The sequence below is a fragment of the Juglans microcarpa x Juglans regia genome, chromosome 6D (genome assembly GCF_004785595.1).
Source record: "Juglans microcarpa x Juglans regia isolate MS1-56 chromosome 6D, Jm3101_v1.0, whole genome shotgun sequence".
Classification (NCBI taxonomy): Eukaryota; Viridiplantae; Streptophyta; class Magnoliopsida; order Fagales; family Juglandaceae; genus Juglans; species Juglans microcarpa x Juglans regia.
In genome coordinates this window covers 1518657-1542601 of record NC_054604.1, presented here as the reverse complement: position 1 = coordinate 1542601, position 23945 = coordinate 1518657, and the positions used below count along the sequence as shown (strand labels likewise).

The following is a 23945-nucleotide window of genomic DNA, read 5'->3' as shown; positions in this document are numbered from 1 at the left end:
ATTGCTGATGTATTTTAATTTTTTTTACTTAATAATTAAAAAAATGGTTATTAGTGAAGTTATGCATTTTTTTTCTATTTTCTCTTAATGATTAAAGATGTTAAAAAAATATTTAAAAGAAAATCACAAAAAATAAAAAATAAAAAAGTTTCAACTAGCAGTATGCCTAGCGGTAAAGGCTTGGCTGCCCGCTAGCAACATCTTTGCACAAGAAAAATGCTAAATGATCCCATGAATTTGCCCACTGAATCTTATTGCTCATGCATTTTAATTTTTTTAAAATTTTTTTACTTAATGATTAAATAAATGACTATTAGTGAAGTTGTTTATTTTTTTTTCTTAACGATTAAGAATGTTAAAAAAATGTTCAATAGAAAATCACCAAAGAAAAAACAAAACCAACTAGCGATACGCCCAACGGTAAAGGTTGGGTGGCTCGCTAGCAGCATCCTTGTACAAGTAAAATGCTAAATAGCCCCATGAGTTTGTCCCCTCAATCTTACCGTTCATGCATTTTTAACTTTTTTTATTTAATGATTAAGAAAATGAATATTAGCGAAGTTGTGCATTTTTTTTCTTAATAATTAAAGATGTTAAACAATGTTTAAAATAAAATCACAAAAAAAAAAAAGTTTCAATAAGCGGTACGCTTAGTAGTAAAGGCGAGGTGGCCCGCTAGTAGCATCCTTACACAAGGAAAATACTAAATGGTCTTATGAGCTTGCTCACTCAATCTTACCGCTCATACATTTTAATATTTTTTATTTACTTTTACTTAATAATTAAGAAAGTGACTATTAGTAAAATTATTATTATTTTTTTATTTTTCTTAATAATTAAGGATGTTAAAAATGTTTAAAATAAAATTACAAAAAAAAAAAAGTTTCAACAAGCGGTATGCTTAGAAGTAAAAGCTGGGCAGCTCGCTAGCAACATCCTTACACAAGGAAAATGCTAAATGGTCTCAACTTTGGTCCCTCAATTTTACCGCTCATGCATTTTTTTAAAAATCTTTTTATTTAATAATTAAAAAAATGACTATTAGTAAAGTTGTTTTTTTTTCCTTAACAATTAAGAATGTTAAAAAAATGTTGAATAGAAAATCACAAAAAAAAAAACCAACTAGCAGTACGCCCAATAATAAAGGCTTGGCAACCCGCTAGCAACATTCTTTGCTAAATGGTCCCATAGTTTGCTCCCTCAATTGTACTATTCATATATTTTAATTATTTTTACTTAATAATTGATGAAGTGATTATTAGTGAAGTTGTGTATTTTTTTAATAATTAAGGATGTTAAAAAATGTTTAAAATAATATATAAAAAAAAAAGTTTCAACTAACAATATGCCTAGCAATAAAGACTAAGCGGCCGCTAGCAGTATCCTTGCATAAGGAAAATGTTAAATGGTCTTATGTGTTTGTTCTCTCAATCTTATCGTTCATGTATTTTAATATTTTTTAATTTATTTATTTATTAATTAAGAAAGTTATTAAAATTATTTTTTTTAATGATTAAAAATGTTAAAAAAATTATTTAAAAAAAATTATAAAAAAAATCCAACTAAAAGTTTGCTAGCGGTAAAAACTGGACGCCTGCTAACAGGACCTTTGCACTTGAAAATACTGAATGGCCCTTTATGTTTGCGCCCCCGACCAGCAGTACGCCAGATATAAATGCTGCCGGCCTGCGGAGTATTGATTAAGGTTGAGTTTAGATGTTGAATTAAATTAAGTTAAATTGAGTTAAAATATTAAAATATTATTTTTTAATATTATTATTATTTTAAAATTTAAAAAAATTGAATTATTTATTATATTTTATATTAAAATTTAAAAAAATTATAATTATAAATTAAAATAAATTGGGATAAGTTTAGGAGGTAAATGAAGTCTGATAATTGCGTGACTCGTTCTAGGATTTAGCTTTGTTATTGAACGACAATGCTGAGTGCAGTAGGCTGTAGCTAACGAATCAAACAGCTCGATGCATATCGTCGTTGTAGAAGTGGGGACACACCGACACAGAGCACGTGAGATTCACGTGTCGCTTTTACAGTGAATGAAGCTCAAACGTCACTACGTTTTTGAGTGCCAGCATGGATGCAGTACAGTGTTGGCTCAAACGTCATTGTCATTGTTCTTGAAAATTCAAGAAAACAAAGCGTTAAGAGGACCAAAGGTGGAGCCAGAGAGACAGCAAGAGGAGGGAGGGGAGGTAGAGAGGGAGGGTTAGAGAGAGAATGTACCAGTTTTAGCTTAACCTGTACATGTACAAGTATACAACATTCAAAACGTTACACTTCTACTTTCTGTAATTTTTATTTTTTGGGATCTCAAAAGACATTTCTCTTTTCTTAATCAGGAAGGAATTAAAAAAGCTAACTCTCGCACAGAAACTGTTGTTCTATCTAACGCACGCTCTGGCACTCTGGCCCCTTTTTATTTTCCTGCGAATCTAGGGTTCGAAATGTAGAGGGAGAAATGGGACAGTCTGGATCAAATCTCGTTGCCGATTCCAACAACACAGGCAGGGGATCTGGTTTTCAATCGTCACCAATCCCTAATCCTGAGCTCGATCGTGCACCGTCTAATCCCGATCGCCCAGCAGATGAGCGTACACTGGTCATCGAGGAAAATCTTCAGCACCTGGATTTCAAAGAGGTATCAGAACCGGTTCTGAAGCAAGAGGATGGGAAAGCTGGGAACTGGGATTTGAAAGAGGCCGACAAAGTGCTGGAGGGTGAGAAAGTGAATGGGCCTTCGAATTGGGAAGGAAGTGCTTGTAGACACAAACACACTAGGAGCAAAGCTTCAGGAACCGCAGTTCTAGAGCCTAACTCTCTGGACTTGCCAATGAGACCAGTATGGCATCTGTCTTAATTATAATTTCTTGACAAATCTTTGTGTCCATGTTATATGATATTTCTATGTTCCAATCTCAAGCTCTAATTTCTTTTTTGAGCCTATTGTCATTGGGTGGTTCAATTTAATTGATTTGAAGGTTGTTGAGGAGAAGGTGAAGGAACCGGGCGAATCCACAGAGAGGCCAGGCCAGACAGAATGCAAGGTCTTATTTCTACTATCATCGTCTCTGTAACTGACATCTTTGCAGGCTACAGTTTTAGCAGAATTTTTCCCCTAGCATGCATCGTATCTTTCATGCATTTTCTAGGGCTGATTTGGTTACACAAAATCACACTATCTCTTCTTATCTCATATAATCATTACAACTTTCTCAAACTCTCACACAAAATATAATAAACAATTCAATTTTTTCAAATCTCAAAACAAAAATTATATTAAAAAAATTATATTATAACAATATTTTATTCAACTTTCAACAAAACATGTCATCCCATCTCATCTGAACTACATAACCAAATGAGGCTTAAGTGATATTTCAAATATATTTCACTGATTATCTATGGCCCAAGATAGACCCGATTGATGGAAAATTATTATCATATTAGTCATCCTTTGCACCTGACTCAAGATACTTTGCATAATTCCTGGAGGAATTGTTACTAACACTGCCGATGTGTGTAAAGAAGGAAGATTACATCTTCTGTGTAACATTGTGGAATAACTAATTTGGATTGGAGTATTTAGCCACTTTCTGTAACATTGTTTTGTTTTGTTAGAGTACTTTCTCGTTTTGAAAGGCCAACATTTCCTACAAACAGGTTTTTGTTGACTTTTACATTTTTGCCCTATTTGGATAGTAAAAGTGTTTCATCTAATCTCATCATTACAACTTTTTCAAATTCTTACAGAAAATATAATAAACAATTCAATTTTTTTAAATCTCAAAACAATAATAATATTAAAAAATATATTCTGACAATATTTTATTCAATTTTTAACTTTCATCTCAACTCATCTCATCTCAACTCACTAACCAAACGGCACCTTAATCTTTTTTTGTACCTCATTTTGACTGTGCTTTGTGAATGATGCGTTAATGATGGTTTTCATCGTCTTGTGGTTCTTTTCTTGTGCTCTGTTTCAGAGTTACTTAACGTCAGGGGTGTGCAAATACGGAAGAGCTTGTAGATACAAACACACAAGGAGCAAAACTTCAAGAACCGCAGTTCTAGAGCCTAACTCTCTGGACTTGCCAATGAGACCAGTATGGCATCTGTCTTAATTATAATTTCTTGACAAATATTTGTGTCCATGTTATATGATATTTCTACGTTCTAGTCTCAACCTCTAATTTCCTTTTCAAGACTATTGTCTTTGGGCGGTTCAATCCTGTTGTTTTGAAGGTTGTTGAGGAGAAGGTGAAGGAACTGGGCGAATCCACAGAGAGGCTAGGCCAGGCAGAATGCAAGGTCTTTTTCCTACTATTATGGTCTTTGTAACTGACATCTTTGCAAGCTACAGTTTTAGCAGAATTTTCTCCCTAGCATGCATCGTATCTTTCATGCATTTTTTAAGTGATATTTCAAATATATTTCACTGAAGTTAAGTGGGCTTACGGGTTGGGCCTTGGCCTTGGGGCAGCATGACGGAAGAACCCAACCTGTGTGGAGAGAATGCCAAAGGGATCCATCCAACGGCGTAAAGGGGCTCGATCCACTAGAAAACTTGACACGAAGCAAGCGGACGATGAAGGATCCATCGACAAGGACACAGAAGACGCCTGTGACTGCGGTGGAACAGTCAGTAGGTGGTCAGTACATGCTGTGTCCAGAAAACGACAGTGGAGCATCCAGTGGGCATTCCTACACCTTCGTGTGGTGTTTCATTGTCGAGTGGTAGGGCTGTATACTGATGGGTTCGGTGTCGGTTTCGATGCCAAACCGAGACCCCACTGACGTCTGCCATGAGTCTATTGAATCGGCTGAAACCGGTCGTTGGGAGAGAAAACCGATCATATCCGTCTCGACGTGCGTCAGCGCGATCTTTGGTCTACCATCAACGTCTTCTGTGAAGGAGGAGGGATGCCGTGTGGCGCCGTCGTCTACCATGGGAGTTTAGAAGAAAGTTACAGACAAGGGAACGGCGTGAACTTAGGAAGAAGAAGACGCGGGGAAGAAGAAGGGGGGTTATTAGTGGTTTTTTTCCTGTTCAAACGGGTGCCGAATCGGCCGACAACAGTTTTCATATATTCCTGCTGCACACTGACTGGTTCTTTGTCGGTTTCGGCCGGTTTTGTGTTCCGGCAGCCGGTCTGAGTTGGAGTTAGCCGGTTTTCTTGGTTCTTGTACAACCTTATCGAGTGGTGGCTAGAAAGCGCTGATGGGATGCGGGGGAGAAGGGTATACTATGGCAAACTCCCAAACACGGCTCCTCGACGATTCTGTGGTGGATGAACACTCAGAGGAAAATTTGGAGGTGTGTTCAGATTACCTTTCCCAATTTGGCAATGAAGAACTGCCTTTTTCTGAAGAAGATAATTCACAGAGACTCATCCAAGTGCTCAGTGGGCCTGTTGGGGTGGGTGAAAATTTTTTTACGGAAGAGACACAAGATTTGCTGATGGTATTCAGAGTGGGTGAGCCTATCTCGCTTAATTATATGTTACCAGTTCAATCTAGTGTTTCAGACTGGTATTTCACAAGGTGAAGGAAATACGACAATGTGTGGGGATGGAGTGTGAAGGCTTCGAGGAACAATTTATGGCTCTGCTTGCCGCCATTGAAGTGGGGCATCAACAACATAGGAAAGCTGACTCAAAAAAACAGCGAGAGCTTAAGAGGTTAACATGCTCGATGAATTATGAGGATAGTTCCAGCAGGGACAGGTCAAGAGAAGGGTTTGGCCTCCCCCCAATGAAACCCAAAATTGTATCGTGGAATGTTTGCAGGCTCAACGAGGCCAATAAGCGTCTCCAAATAAGAAACTTGCTTCGTGAGTGGAAGGCGGACATTGTTTGTTTACAGGAGAGAAAGCTGAAATTAATTATTAGAAGAATTGTGTGAAGTTTATAGAGTTGTGTACACGTGGATTGGGTGTATTTGGCATCTAATGGGGCGTCAGGAGGTGTTTTGGTGATGTGGGGATAGACGGGTGGTGGAGAAAAGGGAGGAATTTATAGGGGTGTTCACGGTAGCATGCTCCTTTAAGAGCGTGACAGATAACTTTTTGTGGGCTTTTGCAGGTGTATACGGACCAAACTTAGACAACAATAGAAGACTACTGTGGGAAGAATTAGCTGAAGTACATAGCTGGTGGGACCTTCCATGGTGCATTGGTGGAGATTTTAATGTCATAAGATTTCCAAGTGAATGTTCTGGAAATAGAAAAGTGCGGCCAGCAATGACAGAATTCTCAGAGTGCATCTTTGATTTGAACTTAGTGGATCTGCCACTAGCAGGGGGTTATTTTATGTGGTCTAATAATCAGACGTGGTCTCGACTGGATAGATTCTTAATATCACCAGAATGAGAGTCATTTTCCGGATGTATGGCAAAAGAGAATGCCTCGTCTTTGTTCGGATCATTGGCCTATCATGCTGGATTGTGGTGGTCTCCAAAGAAGGTGTCGGTATTTCAAATTTAAAAATATGTGGCTGAAATCTGAAGGCTTTGTGGACAAGGTTAGACAGTGGTGGTCCTCATATTTGATATAGGGTACTCCTCGCGAGTAAATTGAAAGCTGTAAAAAGAGATTTAAAGCTTTGGAACATGATATCGTTTGGTGATATAGGGGAACACAAGAAAAACAAGGTGATGGAGATCCAGGAGTTAGAGAGGGTACAAGAGGATTAGACTCTTAGACAGGAAGAATTAGCTCGGAAGACAGTGTTGGTCGCAAATCTTGAGAGGATTTTTTATTAGAAGAGACTTCTTCATGTAAAAAATCAAGAGCATTGTGGTTAAAGGAAGGAGATCGAAACATGAAGTTCTTCCACAGAATAGCTAACTCTCACAGGAGAACCAACAACATTGAGATGCTGAAAATTGATGGTGTTGATTGTAAGGAAGAGCAGATGATTCACAATCATGTAGTTGATTTCTTTGAGCAGTTACTTACCTAGCAGGTGGGATGGCGGCCTACACTTGATGGGCTTGGTTTTGACTCCATTGGGTTGCATGATGTTTGTCGGCTGGAGAGGCATTTCAAGGAGGCGAAAGTTTACGAAGTAGTGAGGAAAATAGTTAAAGACAAGGCACCGGGTCTTGATGGTTTTTCTATGGGTTTCTTTCAAACATGCTGGGAAGTGTTAAAAGGATGATCTTATGAGAGTGTTTTAGGAGCTTTTCTCAGTTAGAAAATTTGAGAAAAGCCTTAACGCCACTTTTCTCGCATTGATTCCAAAGAAGGTTGGGGTTGCGGAGATTAGGGAGTTTCGGCCTATTAGTTTAGTAAATGGGGTATATAAGATAATTTCCAAGGTGCTTGTGAATCATCTAGGTGAGGTATTGGGGAAGATAATTACAAAACCCCAAAATGCTTTTGTAAAGGGTAGACAGATTTTAGACATTGTTCTTATTGCCAATGAATGCCTTGATAGCAGACTAAAAGCTGGCACTGCAGGGATCATCTGCAAGCTAGACATGGAGAAGGAGTACGATCACGTTAATTGAGATTTTCTTCTTTACTTTCTTGGGAGGTGTGGTTTTGAGGAGAGGTGGCAATCGTGGATCTGCAAGTGCATATCAACAGTGAAATTCTCATTTTTGATAAACGGAAGCCCAACTGGCTTTTTTAATAGCGCACAAGGTTTTTTTTTTTTTTTTTTTTTTTTTTTTTTTTTTTTTTTAAATTTTTTTTATATCGATAAAAGAGACTTTATTGATCCACGTAAATAGGCAAATCCCGAGTACACATGAAGTATATAGGAAAGAGCCTAATTACAAAACTAAGTTCTACGGAGAGTAGCATAAAAGTTGTCTAGACTCGTTCCATTCAATATAATAGAAGAAACCCAAAGCAACAAAGTATGAAAGAAAAAAGCCCTAAAACCATCCGGAGAGCATTCCCTATTCTTGAAACATAAAGGCACCATCTTCCATACAGTTTCGATCTGGCGATTGCCCCTAATCCCTTGCCAACAAGACAATAAATCTATCACCCTCCTGGGCATAGCCATGCGATGCCGAGCCTAACAAGGAGACCTTTGTCTCCATTATTTTTTGTTATTGTGATGAAGGCGCTAAGCAGAATGACCTCAGCATTGGTTAACATTAGTTTCATGACTGGCTTCTCGATTGGAACCCCGGATAAGGGAATTATTAATATTTCTCATTTGTTATTTGTAGATGGCACACTTATCTTTTGTGAGGCAGATCATAACCAGATTTGAGCACTGAAGGCCCTTCTTCTTTGTTTTGAAGCCGAGTTGAAAGTGAATTTTGACAAATTAGAGATGGTGCCAATTGGTAGTGTTCATCAAATTAGAGATGGTGCCAATTGGTGGTGTTCATCATATAAGAGAATTGGCTAGCACTCTTGGGTGTAAGATCGTTTCTCTTCCTATGACTTATCTTGGACTCCTGTTGGGGGCTGCCTCAAGAGCGTCTTATTATGGGACACAATGATTGAGAAAATAGAGCAGAGACTGGTAGGATAGAAGAGAATGTATCTGTCGAAAGGTGGTAGGATTACCTTGATCGAGAGTACATTATCTAATCTACCAACTTACTTTTTGTCTCTATTCCCTATCACAGCAAGTGTGGCATTTCGAATTGAGAAACTTCAATATGATTTCTAGTGGAGTGGAGTGGGTGAGGAGTTAAAATTCCACCTAGTCAAGTGGGAGAAGATATGTTGCCCTATCTCCAATGGTGGTTTGGGTATTAGAAATATGAGAATTTTTAATTGGGCATTACTTGAAAAATGGTTATGGAGATACAATAAGAAACCAGAAGCCTTATGGAAGATGGTGATTGAGAGCAAATATGAAGGCTTATGGGGGGATGGTGTACTAAGGAAGTGAGAGGGGCTTATTGAGTGGGGTTGTGAAAACATAGAAGAAGAGGATGGGGGGTCTTTACTCAACACACAAGAGTTCTTGTGGGTGAGGGTTCCAAGATTAAATTTTGGAGTGATATTTTGTGTGGTAACAGTGCTCTAAAGTATTTATTTCCTTCACTTTTCCGGATTGCAAGTGCCAAAGATATTTCAGTGGCTGAAGTCATGTGATATCAGAGGAGCAAATCCAATGGAATATCAATTTTAGTCGGGCGGCACAAAATTGGGAAATGAGCATCTTTGAAGACTTTTTCAGCCTTTTGTACTCGATAAAACTGAGCAATTAGCAAGAAGATATGTTGTGGTGGATACCCGCAAGTAAAGGTTCATTCTCGGTTCGCTCTTTTTATAAGTCTCACATAAGAGCCCAATATTTAGTTTCGATGGAGAAGGCTTTGGAGACATAAGGCGCCTCCCAAAGCAACATTCTTTGTGTGGACAACTTCCTTGGGTAAGATCCTCACAATTAGGGGTACAAATGGTCCGGTCCGGGACCGGACCAGATTGAACACTCATAGGGACCGGACCGGACCGATAGCTATCAGTCCGTTCGGTCCATTCTGTCTGGCCTTTTTTTTTTTTTTTAAATAATTAATAAAAAAAATTATTTAAAATACTAAATTAAATTAAGTGACTTATTAATGTGGATTATGTATCAAACTCAATAAAAAAATATTTTATATGGTCAATGATAATAAATTAGATGAAAATTATATTATTAATTTATATAATTACTATATAATTAACTAATTGATATTATATATTATTTAATTTATAGAATATTAACAAATGTTAATAACATATTTAAAATTTTTTATTGTTAATTGGACAATTATTATATAAATAATATATATAAAATATTTTTTTTATTTTTATTTTTCATTTGGTCCGGACCGAAACTTTTCGATCCTCTAAAACGTGGACCGAGACCGACCGGACCGAAACGGTCGGTCCGACTGGACCGTTTATCACCCCTACTCACAATCAACAATTTGAAGAAACGTAGGGTGATCATCGCAGATTGGTGTTGCATATATAGGAACAGGGGCGAGTCTGTGGACAGTATTTTTCAGGCATTTTCTAAGTGATATTTCAAATATATTTCACTGATTATCTATGGCCCAAGATGGACTCTATTGATGGAAAAATATTATCATATTAGTCATCCTTTGCCCCTGACTCAAGATAGTTTTCACAATGCCTGGATGAATTGTTACTAACACTGCCCATGTGTGTAAAGAAGAAGATTACAGCTTCTATGTAACATTGTGGTATAACTAATATGGATTGGAGTATTTAGCCACTTTCTGTAACATTTTTTTTTTTTTTTGTTAAAGTACTTTTTCCTTTTTGAAAGGGTAACATTTCCTACAAACAGATTCTTTGGTGACTTTTACATTTAGTCTCTTTTTGTACCTCATTTTGACTATGTGCTTTGTGAATGATGCATTAATGATGGTTTTCATCATCTTGTTTATGGATATGTGAAACTCTGTGTTTATGGATATGTGAAACTCTGTGTTTATGTATATGTGAAACTCTGTGTTTCTGACAAGTTTGTTTGGATTTCTGCTTTTAAGTGAATTTTATTTTTCCTACTTCAGATATATTTCAGTAATAGATGTTCTGTATCTCTTTCTCTCTCTCTCTCTCAATGGATTGGGAATATTCCAGTCAAAATGAACATGCAGTTGGTGCTTTGTGTGTTTTTCTTTCAAACATCAAATTTTGTTGGCTTTGTATGATAGGATTTTTGTTTTTGGTCCTAACCATTTGTCTTTGGGTTTCTTTATTTTATTTTATCAATTCAAAGGCTGTTTTGGAGAAGGTGAAGGAAAAGGAAGAATCCATGGTGTTGCCAGGCCAAACAGAATGCAAGGTTCTTATTACTCTATCATGGTCTTTTACTGACATCCTTCCAGGCTATGGTTTTAACATTATTGCTTTTGTTAACATGCATCACACATTGCATGTATTTTTTCAGAGATGAGGTTTGACTTATATACCAACCCCCGCATTATTGACCCGTTTATAATCATGTCTTAGGGTCAACCCGTTTTAACATGAATCCATTTATATCAAAACCCAAATCTGCTAATTCCATATCATATTCATGTTGGGTTTCCAAGTCATGTCACATATTGCCATCCCTAGCAGTAGCTAATGTATCAAACAACGCGATGCATGTTGTCGTTGTAGGTTTGGGACATAGAGCACATGAGACTCACGTGTAGCTTGTATGGTGAATGAAGTTCAAATGTCTATACGTTTTTCAGTGCCAGCATGCATGTAGTACAGTGTTGGCTCAAATGCTATAGATCAGACATTATTGTCATTGTTCTTGAAAATTCAAGAAAACAAAATGTTGAGGACCAAAGGTGGAGCAGAGACAGCAAGAGGAGGAAGGAGTAGGAAGGAGAGGTTGAGAGGGAGGGTTTGAGAGAGAATGTACCGGTGTTAGCTTAACCTGTACATGTACAAGCATACAACATTGAAAACGTTAAGACATTTCCCCTTTCTGTATTTTTATTTTTGGGATCTCAAAAGACATTTCTCCTTTCTTAGTCAGAACTTAAAAAACCACCTTTCCGCACAGAAACTGTTTTTCTATCTAACGCACACTCTGGCACTCTGCCCCCTTTCTCTTTTCCTGTGAATTTAGGATTCTAAATGTAGAGGGAGGATGGGACTGTCTGGATTAAAACTCATTGCCGATTCCAACAACACGGGCTGGGAATCAGGTTTTCAATCGCCTCCAATCCCTAGTCATGAGCTCGATCGTGCACTGTCTGATCCCGATCACCCAGCAGATGAGCACACACTGCTCATCCAGGAAAAGCTTCAGCACCTGGATTTCAAAGAGGTATCAGAACCGGTTCTGAAGCAAGAGGATGAGAAAGCGGGGAACTGGGATTTGAAAGAGGCCGAAGAAGTGCTGGAGGGTGAGAAAGAGAATGGGCCTTCGAATTGGGAAGAAGAGATGGGCGGTGGGAGCGAATGCAACGGTTGGGATGATAATACAAACCTTCAAGTCCCCTGGATCGTAACAGATGATAATTGGAATGAGAATGAAACTGTGATTGAGGAGAGGGGTGAGAGAAATGGTGGTGCTTTCACCGAAAGCCATCAGTATCGGAGCCTCAAGACTGGGGCGAGTGGGTTTGGATCCAATAAGTTTAATAGCCCCTTGAGAAGGAAAAACAAGGTATATTCAGATGTACATCTATTTCTATATGTGGGTGTGGGTGGGTGTTATGGATGTGTAAAAGTATCTGTATGTTTATATGTATTGTATTTGTGTATTTGTAGATGTTTATTCATGTTTTTACGTATATATTTGTCCAAGTTTTGTTTCAGCAAAGAAGAAACCTAGTTTTTGTTATGGATATCTGAAACTCCGTGTTTATGGGGATTCTGTGAGAGGAATGTACCGGGTTTGGAGAAAAGAAGGGTAACACCGTTCTCCTTAGCTGTAGTTGTTAAAGTTATGAGTTCCATTTTATATGATAGGTAATCAATAATCATTACCTATCTAAGAATTTTTTATATGTTTTAGATGGAGAACGAGGGCTTTAGTGTAAAAATAGTCTAGATAAATGCTAGACATTGAAATTTACTATAAATAGAGGTTGGATTTGAGGACTCAATATTGGGGGTTAAACCTAGGTTTATTAGTTTGAGTTGTGGTTGGTCGGTTTTTGTTTTTAGGGTATCTTTTGTTAGAGCTTTGATAGTTTTGATGGATTTTTTTTTTTTTTAATTTTTTTAAGTGGTTTTGATGGAAAGTAGTTTCTGAGAAGTTTGGACGGATTTCTGCTTTAAGTGAATTTTATTTTTCCCACTTCAGATATATTTTATTAATAGATGTTCTCTCTCTCTCTCTCAATGAATTGGGAATATTTCAGTCAAAATGTACACGCAGTGCTTTGTGTGTTTTTCTTTCAAACATCAAATTTTGTTGGCTTTGTATGATAGGATTTTTTTGTGGTGCTAACCATTTTGGGTTTTTTTTATTTTATTTTATCAATTCAAAGGCTGTTATGATGGAGAAGGTGAAGAAAAAGGAAGAATCCATGGCGATGCCAGGCCAAACAGAATGCAAGGTTCTTTTTACTCCTATCATGGTCTTTAACTGACATCTTTCCAGGCTACGGTTTTAACATTAATGTTTTTGTTAACATGCATCGTATATTGCATGTTTTTTTTTTAGAGATGAGGTTTGACTTACCTTATATACTAACACCCCCCCCCCCTTTCCAAAAAAAAAAAAAAAAAACGAAAAAGAAAAAAAGGCTTAATATTTGAGGGAAATTAATCATAGGTGATGTGCTTGTATATATCACATGTACTTGGGTTATTGCCTAACCCAATTATCAATAAAATTTTGTTTACCAATAAAAAAAAAATATTCGAGGGAAAAATAGTACCGTGGTAGAGAGGGAAATAATGTTATTGTTGTGATACTATGGATTGTGGTAGCTTGGTTTTGATATGGTATTATGTGTTTGAGCCAATGTTTTGAATATCGTACCGGTACCGGCCGTACCAGATAGTAATTGATATGGGTGAGATAGGGGTTTCGTACTGGGTCAAATACCAGCCGTACCGGTACGTTTCGGTCAATATCGGCCGGTTTTCGGTGTACCGGCTGAAATTATTATTTTTTTGTAATTAATGTAAAAATTCTAACTTTTTTATAATTTTCACTCGAATTCTCACATTTGAAGACTATTTTCTTAACTTTTTTTAATCCCCTTTTCTCAAGGACTGAAAATCAAATCCCTACTTCCCTTTTCGTGATGAAGATGAGTAATTATTTTTTTAAATAGTTGGATTGAGAACTTAGAAGTATTATTGAGTTTTATAAATGTGTTTTAAATTTTTAAGACTTGCATTAATGTTATTTTGAAATATAATTTATACATATATGATTAATTTATTATATATAGACTATCCCGAAATTGTACCCGAAACGGTACCAGTACCGAAATATTTCATTCCAATGTCTTAACCGAAACGGCCACCGAAACAGTATTCAAAACTTTGATTTGAGCTTCGTTTGGAAGGAAAGTAGTTCCATCAATCAATGATCTCTCTCTCTCTCTCTCTCATTCAGGAATATTTCAGTCGAACAGAACAGGCAGTTGGTGCTTTGTGTGTTTTTCTTTCAAGCATCTAATTTTGTTGGCATCATATGATAACATTTTTTTTTTGTTACTAAATCTTTTTCATTGGGCGGTTCAATTTTATTGATTTGAAGGTTGTTAAGGAGAAGGTCAAGGAACCAGGCAAATCCACAGAGAGGGCAGGCCAGACAGAATGCAAGGTCTTATTTCTACTATCATGGTCTCTGTAACTGACAGCTTTGCAGGCTACAGTTTTAGCAGAATTTTTCCGCTAGCATGGATCGTATCTTTCATGCATATTCTCTGTGATATTTCACATATATTTCATTGATTTGGGTGGTTCAATTTTATTGATTTGAAGGTTGTTAAGGAGAAGGTGAAGAAACCAGGCAAATCCACAGAGAGGCCTGGCCAGACAGAATGCAAGGTCTTATTTCTACTATCATGGTCTCTGTAACTGACAGCTTTGCAGGCTACAGTTTTAGCAGAATTTTTCCGCTAGCATGGATCGTATCTTTCATGCATTTTCTCTGTGTGATATTTCAAATATATTTCACTGATTGGGGTGGTTCAATTTTATTGATTTGAAGGTTGTTAAGCAGAAGGTGAAGGGACCAGGCAAATCCACAGAGAGGCCAGGCCAGACAGAATGCAAGGTCTTATTTCTACTGTCATGGTCTCTGTAACTGACAGCTTTGCAGGCTACAGTTTTAGCAGAATTTTTCCGCTAGCATAGATTGTATCTTTCATGCATTTTCTAAGTGATATTTCAAATATATTTCACTGATTATCTATGGCCCAAGATAGACTCGATTGATGGAAAAATATTATCATATTAGTCTTCCTTTGCACCTGACTCAAGATAGTTTGCACAATGCCTGGATGAATTGTTACTAACACTGCCCATGTGTGTAAAGAAGGAAGATTACAGCTTCTATGTAACATTGTGGTATAACTAATATGGATTGGAGTATTTAGCCACTTTCTGTAACATTGTTTTTTTTTTTTTTTTTTGTTAAAGTACATTCTCCTTTTTGAAAGGGTAACATTTCCTACAAACAGATTCTTTGGTGACTTTTACATTTAGTCTCTTTTTGTACCTCATTTTGACTATGTGCTTTGTGAATGATGCATTAATGATGGTTTTCATCATCTTATGGTTCTTTTCTTGTGCTCTGTTTCAGAGGTACTTGACGTCAGGGGTGTGCAAGTATGGAAGAGCTTGTAGATACAAACACACAAAGAACAAAGCTTCAGGAACCGCAGTTCTGGAGCCTAACTCTTTGGACTTGCCAATCAGACCAGTATGGCATCTGCCTTAATTATAATTTTTTGACAAATCTTTGTGTCCATGTTATATGATATTTCTATGTTCCAGTCTCAAGCTCTAGTTTCTTGTTTGAGACTATTGTCATTGGGTGTTTCAATTTTATTGATTTGAAGGTTGTCGAGGAGAAGGTGAAGGGACCAGGCGAATCCACAGAGAGGCCAGGCCAGACAGAATGCAAGGTCTTATTTTATTATCATGGTCTCTCTAACTGACATCTTTGCAGGCTACAGTTTTAGCAGTTTCCCCCTAGCATGCATTTTATTTTTCATGCATTTTCCAAGTGATATTTCAAATATATCTCACTGATTATCTATGGCCCAAGATGAACTCGATTGATGGAAAAATATTGTCATATTAGTCATCCTTTGTACCTTACTCGAGATAGTTTGCACAATGCCTGGATGAATTGTTACTAACACTGCCCATGTGTGTAAAGAAGGAAGATTACAGCTTCTATGTAACATTGTGGTATAACTAATATGGATTGGAGTATTTAGCCTTTTCTGTAACATTGTTTTTTTTTTTTTTGGTTATAGTACTTTCTCCTTTTTGAAAGGGTAACATTGCCTACAAACAGATTCTTTGGTGACTTTTACATTTAGTCTCTTTTTGTACCTCATTTTGACTCTGTGCTTTGTGAATGATGCATTAATGATGGTTTTCATCATCTTGTGCTCTGTTTCAGAGTTACTTGACGTCAGGGGTGTGCAAGTACGGAAGAGCTTGTAAACACAAACACACAAAAGGCAAAGCTTCAGGAACCGCAGTTCTAGAGTTGAACTTTCTGGACTTGCCAATTAGACCAGTATTACAACTGTCTTAATTATAATTTCTTGACAAATCTTTGTGTCCATATTATATGATATTTCTATGTTCTATTCTCAACCTCTAATTTCTTTGTGAGACTTCTGTTACCCCTCTTTTTTGTCTTAGTGGTCTGATTAATTGACAATGTTTTAATTCATCTTAGGGAGCGAAAGAGTGCCCCTTCTACATGTCTACTGGCTCCTGCAAGTATGGGGCAAACTGCTGGTTTAATCATCCTGATCCTTTGGCCGTGGATCAGGAGGATGATGGTGGATCTGCTGCATCAGTTGCTTCCCAATCATCAATGTCATCCTCGTCTCCACCTAGGACATTGAATGTAACTACTCCCCTTGTACCAATGGAGCTTTCACCTTTGCACGGCATTCCTCCTCAAAATCGTTATGGCTATCAGGTACCTTGGTTTTTTGTACCTCTCATTACTCTTATCTAGTAAAAAGAAAGTAAATTTCACGTGAGATCCTGTATGTCAATATTTTAAAATGAAGTATTTTTATCTTCTTTCTTTGGCCGGTAAACCTAAAATCTAAGTATATGGTCCTTGCAATTTCTCCGTCTTTCTGGTTCATTTTTGTCCTATAATCAGTGCCCAAATTATTTGCTTTGGTTTTTAATCCTTTCGGAGGCATTGGATTTGTTTCTTGTCATGGAACTTCAATAGACTCTAAACTCTTTAAATCCTGGTTCTTTTGACAAGATCATGTATTTATTTTTACTGATGATGTCTTTTCATTTAAACTTCTAGGCTACCTCGGCATTTGTTAGCTTTATTTGACTTAGCTTCTTATGGGATGTTGTCTTAGATTTTGAATAAGAAATAGCGCATCTTTACAAGTAAGAGCAGTCACCTATTAAAAAAAAGCAGTGTTTACATCTGGATGAAAAAAGTGTGTCATGGGTGAAATGGTTGAAGGTTGATTAGGCAAATTCCTCAAGTGACTCAGTTTTAGGTCAATTGTGCCCCTCGGTTATCTCACATATCACAATTTTAAAATTCCGTAAGTGCCCTCAGACAGGAGGGTATTTTTTCTTGAGAAGTGTTAGGTCTCCACACAAATTTTACACAAGAAAATTTACCCACTAAAGTGGTTTAATTTAATTCCTCAGATTTACTTTACAATAAAAAGAGCTTTACAATATGATGGATCACATAAACCACATCAGTGTGTAAATTTTACTGTGTAAGATTTATGTGTAGACCAAACATTTCTTTTTTTTCTTTATTGTGTTGTCAAAAAGGATACATTTTCCCTTGACATAATCATTAATTTTGATCTTCGGGTTGACAGAAGACAGATTCTAGGGCAACTGGAACAGATGAAAGATGCTATATTACAGGGGTTCCAACTTCCAAATGCCTTATTACTGTAGAATTTAAAAGCTAGGTAACAAATAAGGATCAATTATGTATTTGCTTCTGTTTCGAGAAAGTCTGGTAAATCTATGGCTGTTCCTAGTCTTGTGCTGCTTATGCTTTTTTGCGATTTCTTTTCTTTTGCTAATACCTGAATAGATGACATGTAGACGAGACCTAGCAGGGGAATCCTATTAATTTTACCTGTTTGTGGATTGTTAAGGCTCCTGTATATATTCCTGAAATGAGTATGCATCCAACACTGGCTGAAGCCAACGTCTATATGTACCATGAGGACCAGATTCAAGTTGATGAATATCCAGAACGACCTGGCCAACCTGAGTGCAGCCGTTTCATAAAAACTGGGGCTTGTAAGTTTAAATTGAATTGCAGATATCACCACCCTAAGGATAGGATCGTGAAGTCACCCCCATGGGCTCTCAGTGACACGGGTCTTCCTTTGAGACCTGTAAGTTTATTCTTCTGGGCTGTGCTTTCTTAATGAAATTAAAAACTTGGGAAGTAGTTCCATTGTTAAAAAGCTTGCAGATAAACTATTGTTTTTTTTATGATTATTATTAACTATGGGAAATATCTCATATAATTTTAAACATTTGTTCTGCTCTTGGAAAGGTTACCATATGCTTTCTTTGCCTTGATTAGTTACTTTCATGCTCTTGTTCTCTGAAATACAGGATCATAATATTTGTGAACAATTTAGTCGCTATGGCATTTGCAAGTTTGGGCAAGCTTGTATGTTTGACCATCCAGTACACCCAGGCTCAGGCTGGGAATGATCAGCATCTTCCTTTTGGTGATCTGTAACTAGAGATGAGGCTGGGGTGGCTGGGACTTGGAAGTGGAAGCTGAAATGATGCCACTCTTCAGCAGCCTGTGTAAATATTTTTGCTCTAGAAGCCCTAGAATTCTAGGAATCACTGTTCCAAGGATTTGTAACTTTATACATTATATAATAAACCCCATGGTGGTGGGTTGTTTTGGGAAGGGAGGAGGGGGCTAAGGGCTTGGTTGGTTTGTTACTGGAATGGCAAAAAATGCCGTCATGGCACTTCTAGTCTACCAAAACGCCATTTTCTGACTGTTTCTCGTTTTTTTTTTTTTTTTTTTTTTTTTTTTTTTTCTGGGTTTTATTTTATCAAATTCTCATTGTCTATTTTTGGCTTTGCTGTTGTTTTGCAATTCAAGGTCCCTCACTGTATTTATCTTCTCATTGCATATATGCCCTAACTTGTACCACAAATAAATTCGTAAAACTGATGTGTGCACTCTGTCGAACAATGAGCTGAGCCGCCTATACCCTGGCGGTAGGAGCAGCATTCTTTGAATCAGTGTGCCCACTACTATCCTTAAAATTGACACGAGTGTAGGGGGCTATTTCATTTATACAGATGAGGTGGTATTTTCACTCTATTGAAGAAAGCATGTTCATTTTATATGACATCCAGTGATAAATTGAACCACCCATATTAGGTGTTATTTTCACTCTATTAAAAATACTTGTAAAATAAAATAAAATAAAATAAAGTAAAATCAATCAACAGGAGCTCTCAGCTGTGGGAGTAGAACCATCATTTATTTCAACGACTACAGAAAAATCTTCCTGTTTGGTCAAAAGTTCACACTAACAGTGTTAAACAGATCAAGACATATCAAAATTTTTCCGTATCTTGGCATTTTTACTACTGATTCTTTTAAAATTGTTGAAACAGATGCTTTTAATATTGGTTATTGTGGTATTTTAAAACAAAGTGTTTCGTCAGACTCCTCTGAACAAATAATTCGCTTTCATTTTAGAGTCTGGAATCCTGCACAGAGTGTTTATAGTATTATTAAAAAAGAAATTTTATTTATAGTATTATATATCTCTAAATTTTAAAATGATTTACTTAATAAGAAATTCTTATTAAGAATTGATTGCAAAAGTATTAATTATGTATTAAAAAAATGTTAAAAATATTGCATCAAAAGATAGAGAGAGAGTTGGTGTGGGACATTGCTCATTTAAGGCCTCAACTAAAATCTACTTTATTTATTTATTTATGCATTCATTTTTTTCTTTCCTCTCAACCAACTCTCGCCTCCCTAATAATATAATTGGAGTGGTGCCTGAAAGGTGTGAGTAGTCATGTGGCTAGCTGCTATTGGCTTTTAGTATTTACTCTCACCACGTGTCCTAACGCTAGATAAATAGGCGCATTGATTCTGAAACTGAAAACCGATTTTGTAGGGGATGAGTGGTTGACTCATAATTGTATATACTTTAATATATAAAATCACAAATCAAACTACTCTATGTTGATTGACATTAAAAATCACATATACAATGCATTCTTTGAGAGCTAGGCCGCTTAAATCAATGCCAAATATTTGGTCTAACTTGACTTGAGACATTAAATTTAGGTTCTTAGTAAAATCTTATAAAATTGAATTTATAAATTAAAGTAGTTTGATACTGAAAAGTTATTGTTATTATAAAATAAATCTAATATCTTACGTCAAGATTCAAGATATATTAGTTTGTAAGATTATTTTGATAAGATATTATTTACGTAGTTGAAATCAAAATAAATTTGGAAGCCCATTATTCTTAGAAAAATTATCAAATCTAAATTTTATCATTTTTAATCTCACCAACTAACGTGACTAGTAATATACGTGTCATATCAACACGTATGATTCTAGAATCAAAACTAGCATTACTCGATTATAAAATAGAAATCAAAGAATTCAAGATCGTCAAACACATTTTTTGTTACATTAATCGTTTTGCTTATAATTTAATGTACATAATCTTTTTACAGCTTTTTAATGTTATATTCCATGCATATATAATGGTATTAGTGATCGATTAAATTGAGAATTAATTGTAGCCTAATAAATAGGTACAAGAGGTCCCCAAATAATATAGGCCACGCCAACGCCACCTTGTGCTAGAAATAAGGGCCAAACAAAAATAAAGCTCGCTCGATCGAAGCCTTGAGAAATGAGAAATAAAATGCCTTCTCACTACGTGTCTTCCTCCTATTCCAGCCTATTCATCTTCACCACCATTTTCATCCTCGCTGCTCCATCTTCTGCTGCAACTGTAACAAAACCGCCGGGTCCCTTCAAGAAGATCTACGCCTTCGGCGACTCGTTCACCGACACCGGCAACACGAAATCCATCACCGGCCCGACTGGTTTTGGCCACGTGTCGAACCCTCCATATGGAAGCACCTTCTTTCACCACCCCACCAACCGGTACTCCGATGGCCGGCTGGTGATCGACTTTGTGGCTGAAACTCTGTCCTTGCCTTACTTGCCACCTTACCGAAACCTTAAACAGGGGAATGCTACGACTTCCGGTGTGAATTTTGCTGTTGCTGGTTCCACAGCAATAAAGCATGCATTCTATGTGAAGAAGAACGTCACCCTCGACATAACCCCTGAATCTATCGAAACCCAGCTCCTTTGGTTTGAGAGGTTCTTGGAGAGTCGGGGGTACTGTAAAAAGTTAAAAGGAACATCAGATTGCAAAGCAGCATTTGAGGATGCGCTGGTCTGGGTTGGTGAAATCGGAGTCAATGACTATGCATACTGCGTTGGATCTTCCATACCAGATGACACCATCCTAAAGCTTTCAATCGCTAGCTTCACCCAGTTTTTGCAGGTAACAACATGTAGATGGGATTTCCAGCTTCTAGTATATGAATAATCTATGGCCTGCTTTTCTTTATTTCTTTTTCCAAATGGTACTTAGAAAGCCTTAAGTCTATTAATTGTGCATGGTAATTATTTAGATAAATTACTACGGTTTCTAGATTTTATTAACACGTCCGATGAACGAGATAAGATCAACAGCTTCATACACAAAGCAGAGAAGTGTTATAGATGCAAATTAAAGGAATTAGATTACATGAAAGTAAAAGTGATATGATTTTATGTAATCTATTAAATTTATTTTATAATAAAAATATTTTTATAATATAACGTATCACATCAATACATGTTATTTTATAGATTTATTTTTATATAATTTTTTTATAATTAAAGTATTTTTCTATAAAATAATCCAAAACACATTTACAATTATGCAAGTCCAGCATATTTTTTAGATAAAAAAATAAAATTTCTTAGTTGTGAGTCCTGTCTTTGCCTACCAATCTCTCCTGCTTAATTTCTGGATCTTGATCGTACACCACTGTGGCATTTTCAAAAAGAAGCCTCCGGTCTCCACCGAGTACCGAGTCAGAGAGAGTAATTTGCACCTTTTGAGGCGGATAAGTCGCCGTTAAAAAATAAAATTTGCCCCAATAAACATCTCTGTTTAGATGATGAGATGAAATGAGATAAGATTAGATGATTTTAGATGAGTTAAATAAAATATTATTAGAATATTATTTTTTAATATTATTATTATTTTGAGATTTGAAAAAATTAAATTATTTATTATATTTTATATAGAAATTTAGAAAAAATTATAATAATGAAATAGGATGAAAGCATATGTGTGTCCAAATAGGACTTTAAATTTTTGCGTGTCCTTTGCGGCCAGGACATGCCTTAAGGGTGTGCTCAATTAAGATTGCTATATTGCGTGTCCTGTGCCGTTATAAGGGTACATTTGCTTAGTTAACATTGCTATATCCTCGCGTATGCACTTCATAAATAACGGCCTATTATTGTAACAGGAAGAAATAAATGATAAAGAGAGAAGTTGCTTAGACATGATCTACAGTGGCATTTTCCTTCTTTAGTTAACGTTTTCATAGACATTTCACTGAATAAAAATGCATGATTTGGATTCATTAATGACCGACCCAATGAAGTCATGAGGTTATTGGTTTGCAGTCATTGCTGAAGAAGGGTGCAAAATATGTTGTGGTACAAGGTTTTCCATTAACGGGGTGCCTGCCGCTGGCCATGTATCTGGCTCCTGAAGATGACAGGGACGATATAGGATGTGTGAAGAGCGTAAACAACCAGAGTTACACCCACAACCTAGTCCTCCAGGCAAAGTTGCAGCAACTCAGGAGGCAGTTTCCTCATGCTGTCATCACCTACGCCGATTACTGGAGTGCCTACCTGACTGTCATGAGGAATCCAAGCAAATACGGTTTCCAGGAGAAGTTGAAAGCCTGTTGTGGAACTGGGGAACCCTACAACTTTGACATCTTCAGCACATGCGGCACGCCTTCTGCCGCTGCCTGCAAAAACCCTGCACAATACATTAACTGGGATGGCGTTCACCTTACTGAAGCTATGTACAAGGTGGTTTCAAACATGTTCCTTAATGGAACACTTACTCACCCTCCCTTCAGTCACCTGTTGGATAGGAAACGCAGAGTTGGTTGAACCATTTTTACCATTTTTCCGGTTGAATAACATTATTGCTTCTTGCTGTGATTTCAAAAGCCGGTGTTGTAGTTGGAAATATGTATGACAGAATGCCATCATAAATATTATGCCAGAAGTTTTGCTCACGTACATTAATTACTTCTCTCCAAAATTTAGAATGTTAGATCATTTTAAGTATTGGTAACATGATGGATTGGTCTGCTAGCAGCTTTGTTAAATCAGCCATCAGAAAGCCTTAGCCTGCAAGTTCTAAATGCATGTGTAGGGGATGCTTCTCATTAAGTTGATTGATAGGGAAATCAAAACAATATCCAAGATTGACATGTAAGTGGCCGTAGGAGTAGTTGTTTTGGGAAGATTTTGTTAAGAACATATAAGATGGCGTGGATATCCTCTCCTGTAATTCTCCAAGGAAATAACTTATCTGGGGATAAGACAAGAACAACATATATATAGACTTATAGTAGACATGGCCTCGGAACAAGGACAATACCAAGAATCGGTAGTTGGGGAATCGACCTCTCAGTCCATTACCATTATGGCGAGCACCTAAAAATTTGAACTTTCATTGGTTTGGTGCTAGATTCATAATGACAAGTAACATGGGGTTGGCAGATCTTTTGTGCCATAACCATCAAGGGGACCACCACTCGACCACTGATCAAGGTATTAACCTTAATTTGTACTTGGTACCTCATTGTTCTATAAACTAGGTAGACAAATGAGTCTTCATTGAAACCTCTGCAAAATGTTTTTTCTTGGGTCACATAACACCCAAATGAAATGGATGGCACTTTGAAAAAGGGATTACGGATCGACTATGTCGGCTACATGTGTCGTACCAGTAGATTTCCCACCTCACGATCTTCCAGATTTGCCCCACCTTACCTCCCAACTGTCGATGCATGGCCTCCATGCTCCACTACAGAGGTGTAGAAAGACAGATGATCCACTGCAGATCAGTCCATTCGATGCCCGTTTTTTACTATATTATCGTTTTTCCTAACCGACGATCTTGAAAAATGGAAT

At 36.9% G+C, this 23945-nt stretch overlaps 2 protein-coding genes across 8 annotated transcripts; both read left to right on the top strand.

Moving 5' to 3' along the window:
- The first annotated feature begins 1899 nt into the window (after nt 1-1899).
- On the top strand, nt 1900-18662 carry LOC121234805. Of its 7 annotated transcripts, none has more exons than XM_041130908.1 (17): nt 1900-2264; nt 2364-2863; nt 3003-3068; nt 4011-4130; nt 4231-4335; nt 10737-10802; nt 11586-11813; nt 11871-12128; nt 12958-13047; nt 14184-14249; nt 14411-14476; nt 14640-14705; nt 15493-15558; nt 16065-16184; nt 16350-16598; nt 17782-18027; nt 18254-18662. In XM_041130908.1, exons 2-17 carry the CDS (start codon nt 2483-2485, stop codon nt 18353-18355), a joined length of 2295 nt encoding a protein of 764 aa, XP_040986842.1. In that variant the 5' UTR covers nt 1900-2264; nt 2364-2482; the 3' UTR covers nt 18356-18662. The 7 variants fall into 7 exon arrangements, with proteins under 7 accessions (XP_040986842.1, XP_040986843.1, XP_040986844.1 ...); XM_041130909.1 differs by having other exon boundaries at nt 1900-2276; XM_041130910.1 differs by lacking the exon at nt 4011-4130 and having other exon boundaries at nt 4270-4335.
- Nucleotides 18663-20486: 1824 nt separating this feature from the next.
- LOC121235702 (GDSL esterase/lipase At3g48460-like) lies at nt 20487-23051 on the top strand. The gene is made up of 2 exons (XM_041132069.1): nt 20487-21228; nt 22410-23051. Exons 1-2 carry the CDS (start codon nt 20563-20565, stop codon nt 22911-22913), a joined length of 1170 nt encoding a protein of 389 aa, XP_040988003.1. The 5' UTR covers nt 20487-20562; the 3' UTR covers nt 22914-23051.
- The last annotated feature ends 894 nt before the right edge of the window (nt 23052-23945 follow it).

Bases quoted from the DNA above. Each gene is read 5' to 3' on its own strand.
- LOC121235702 (XM_041132069.1), top strand. From the start codon at position 20,563: ATGAGAAATAAAATGCCTTCTCACTACGTGTCTTCCTCCTATTCCAGC. The intron at 21,229-22,409 runs GTAACAACATGT...ATTGGTTTGCAG, and splicing joins GCTTCACCCAGTTTTTGCAG to TCATTGCTGAAGAAGGGTGC.
- LOC121234805 (XM_041130908.1), top strand. From the start codon at position 2,483: ATGGGACAGTCTGGATCAAATCTCGTTGCCGATTCCAACAACACAGGC. The intron at 12,129-12,957 runs GTATATTCAGAT...ATCAATTCAAAG, and splicing joins CCTTGAGAAGGAAAAACAAG to GCTGTTATGATGGAGAAGGT. The intron at 16,599-17,781 runs GTACCTTGGTTT...TGGATTGTTAAG, and splicing joins AAAATCGTTATGGCTATCAG to GCTCCTGTATATATTCCTGA.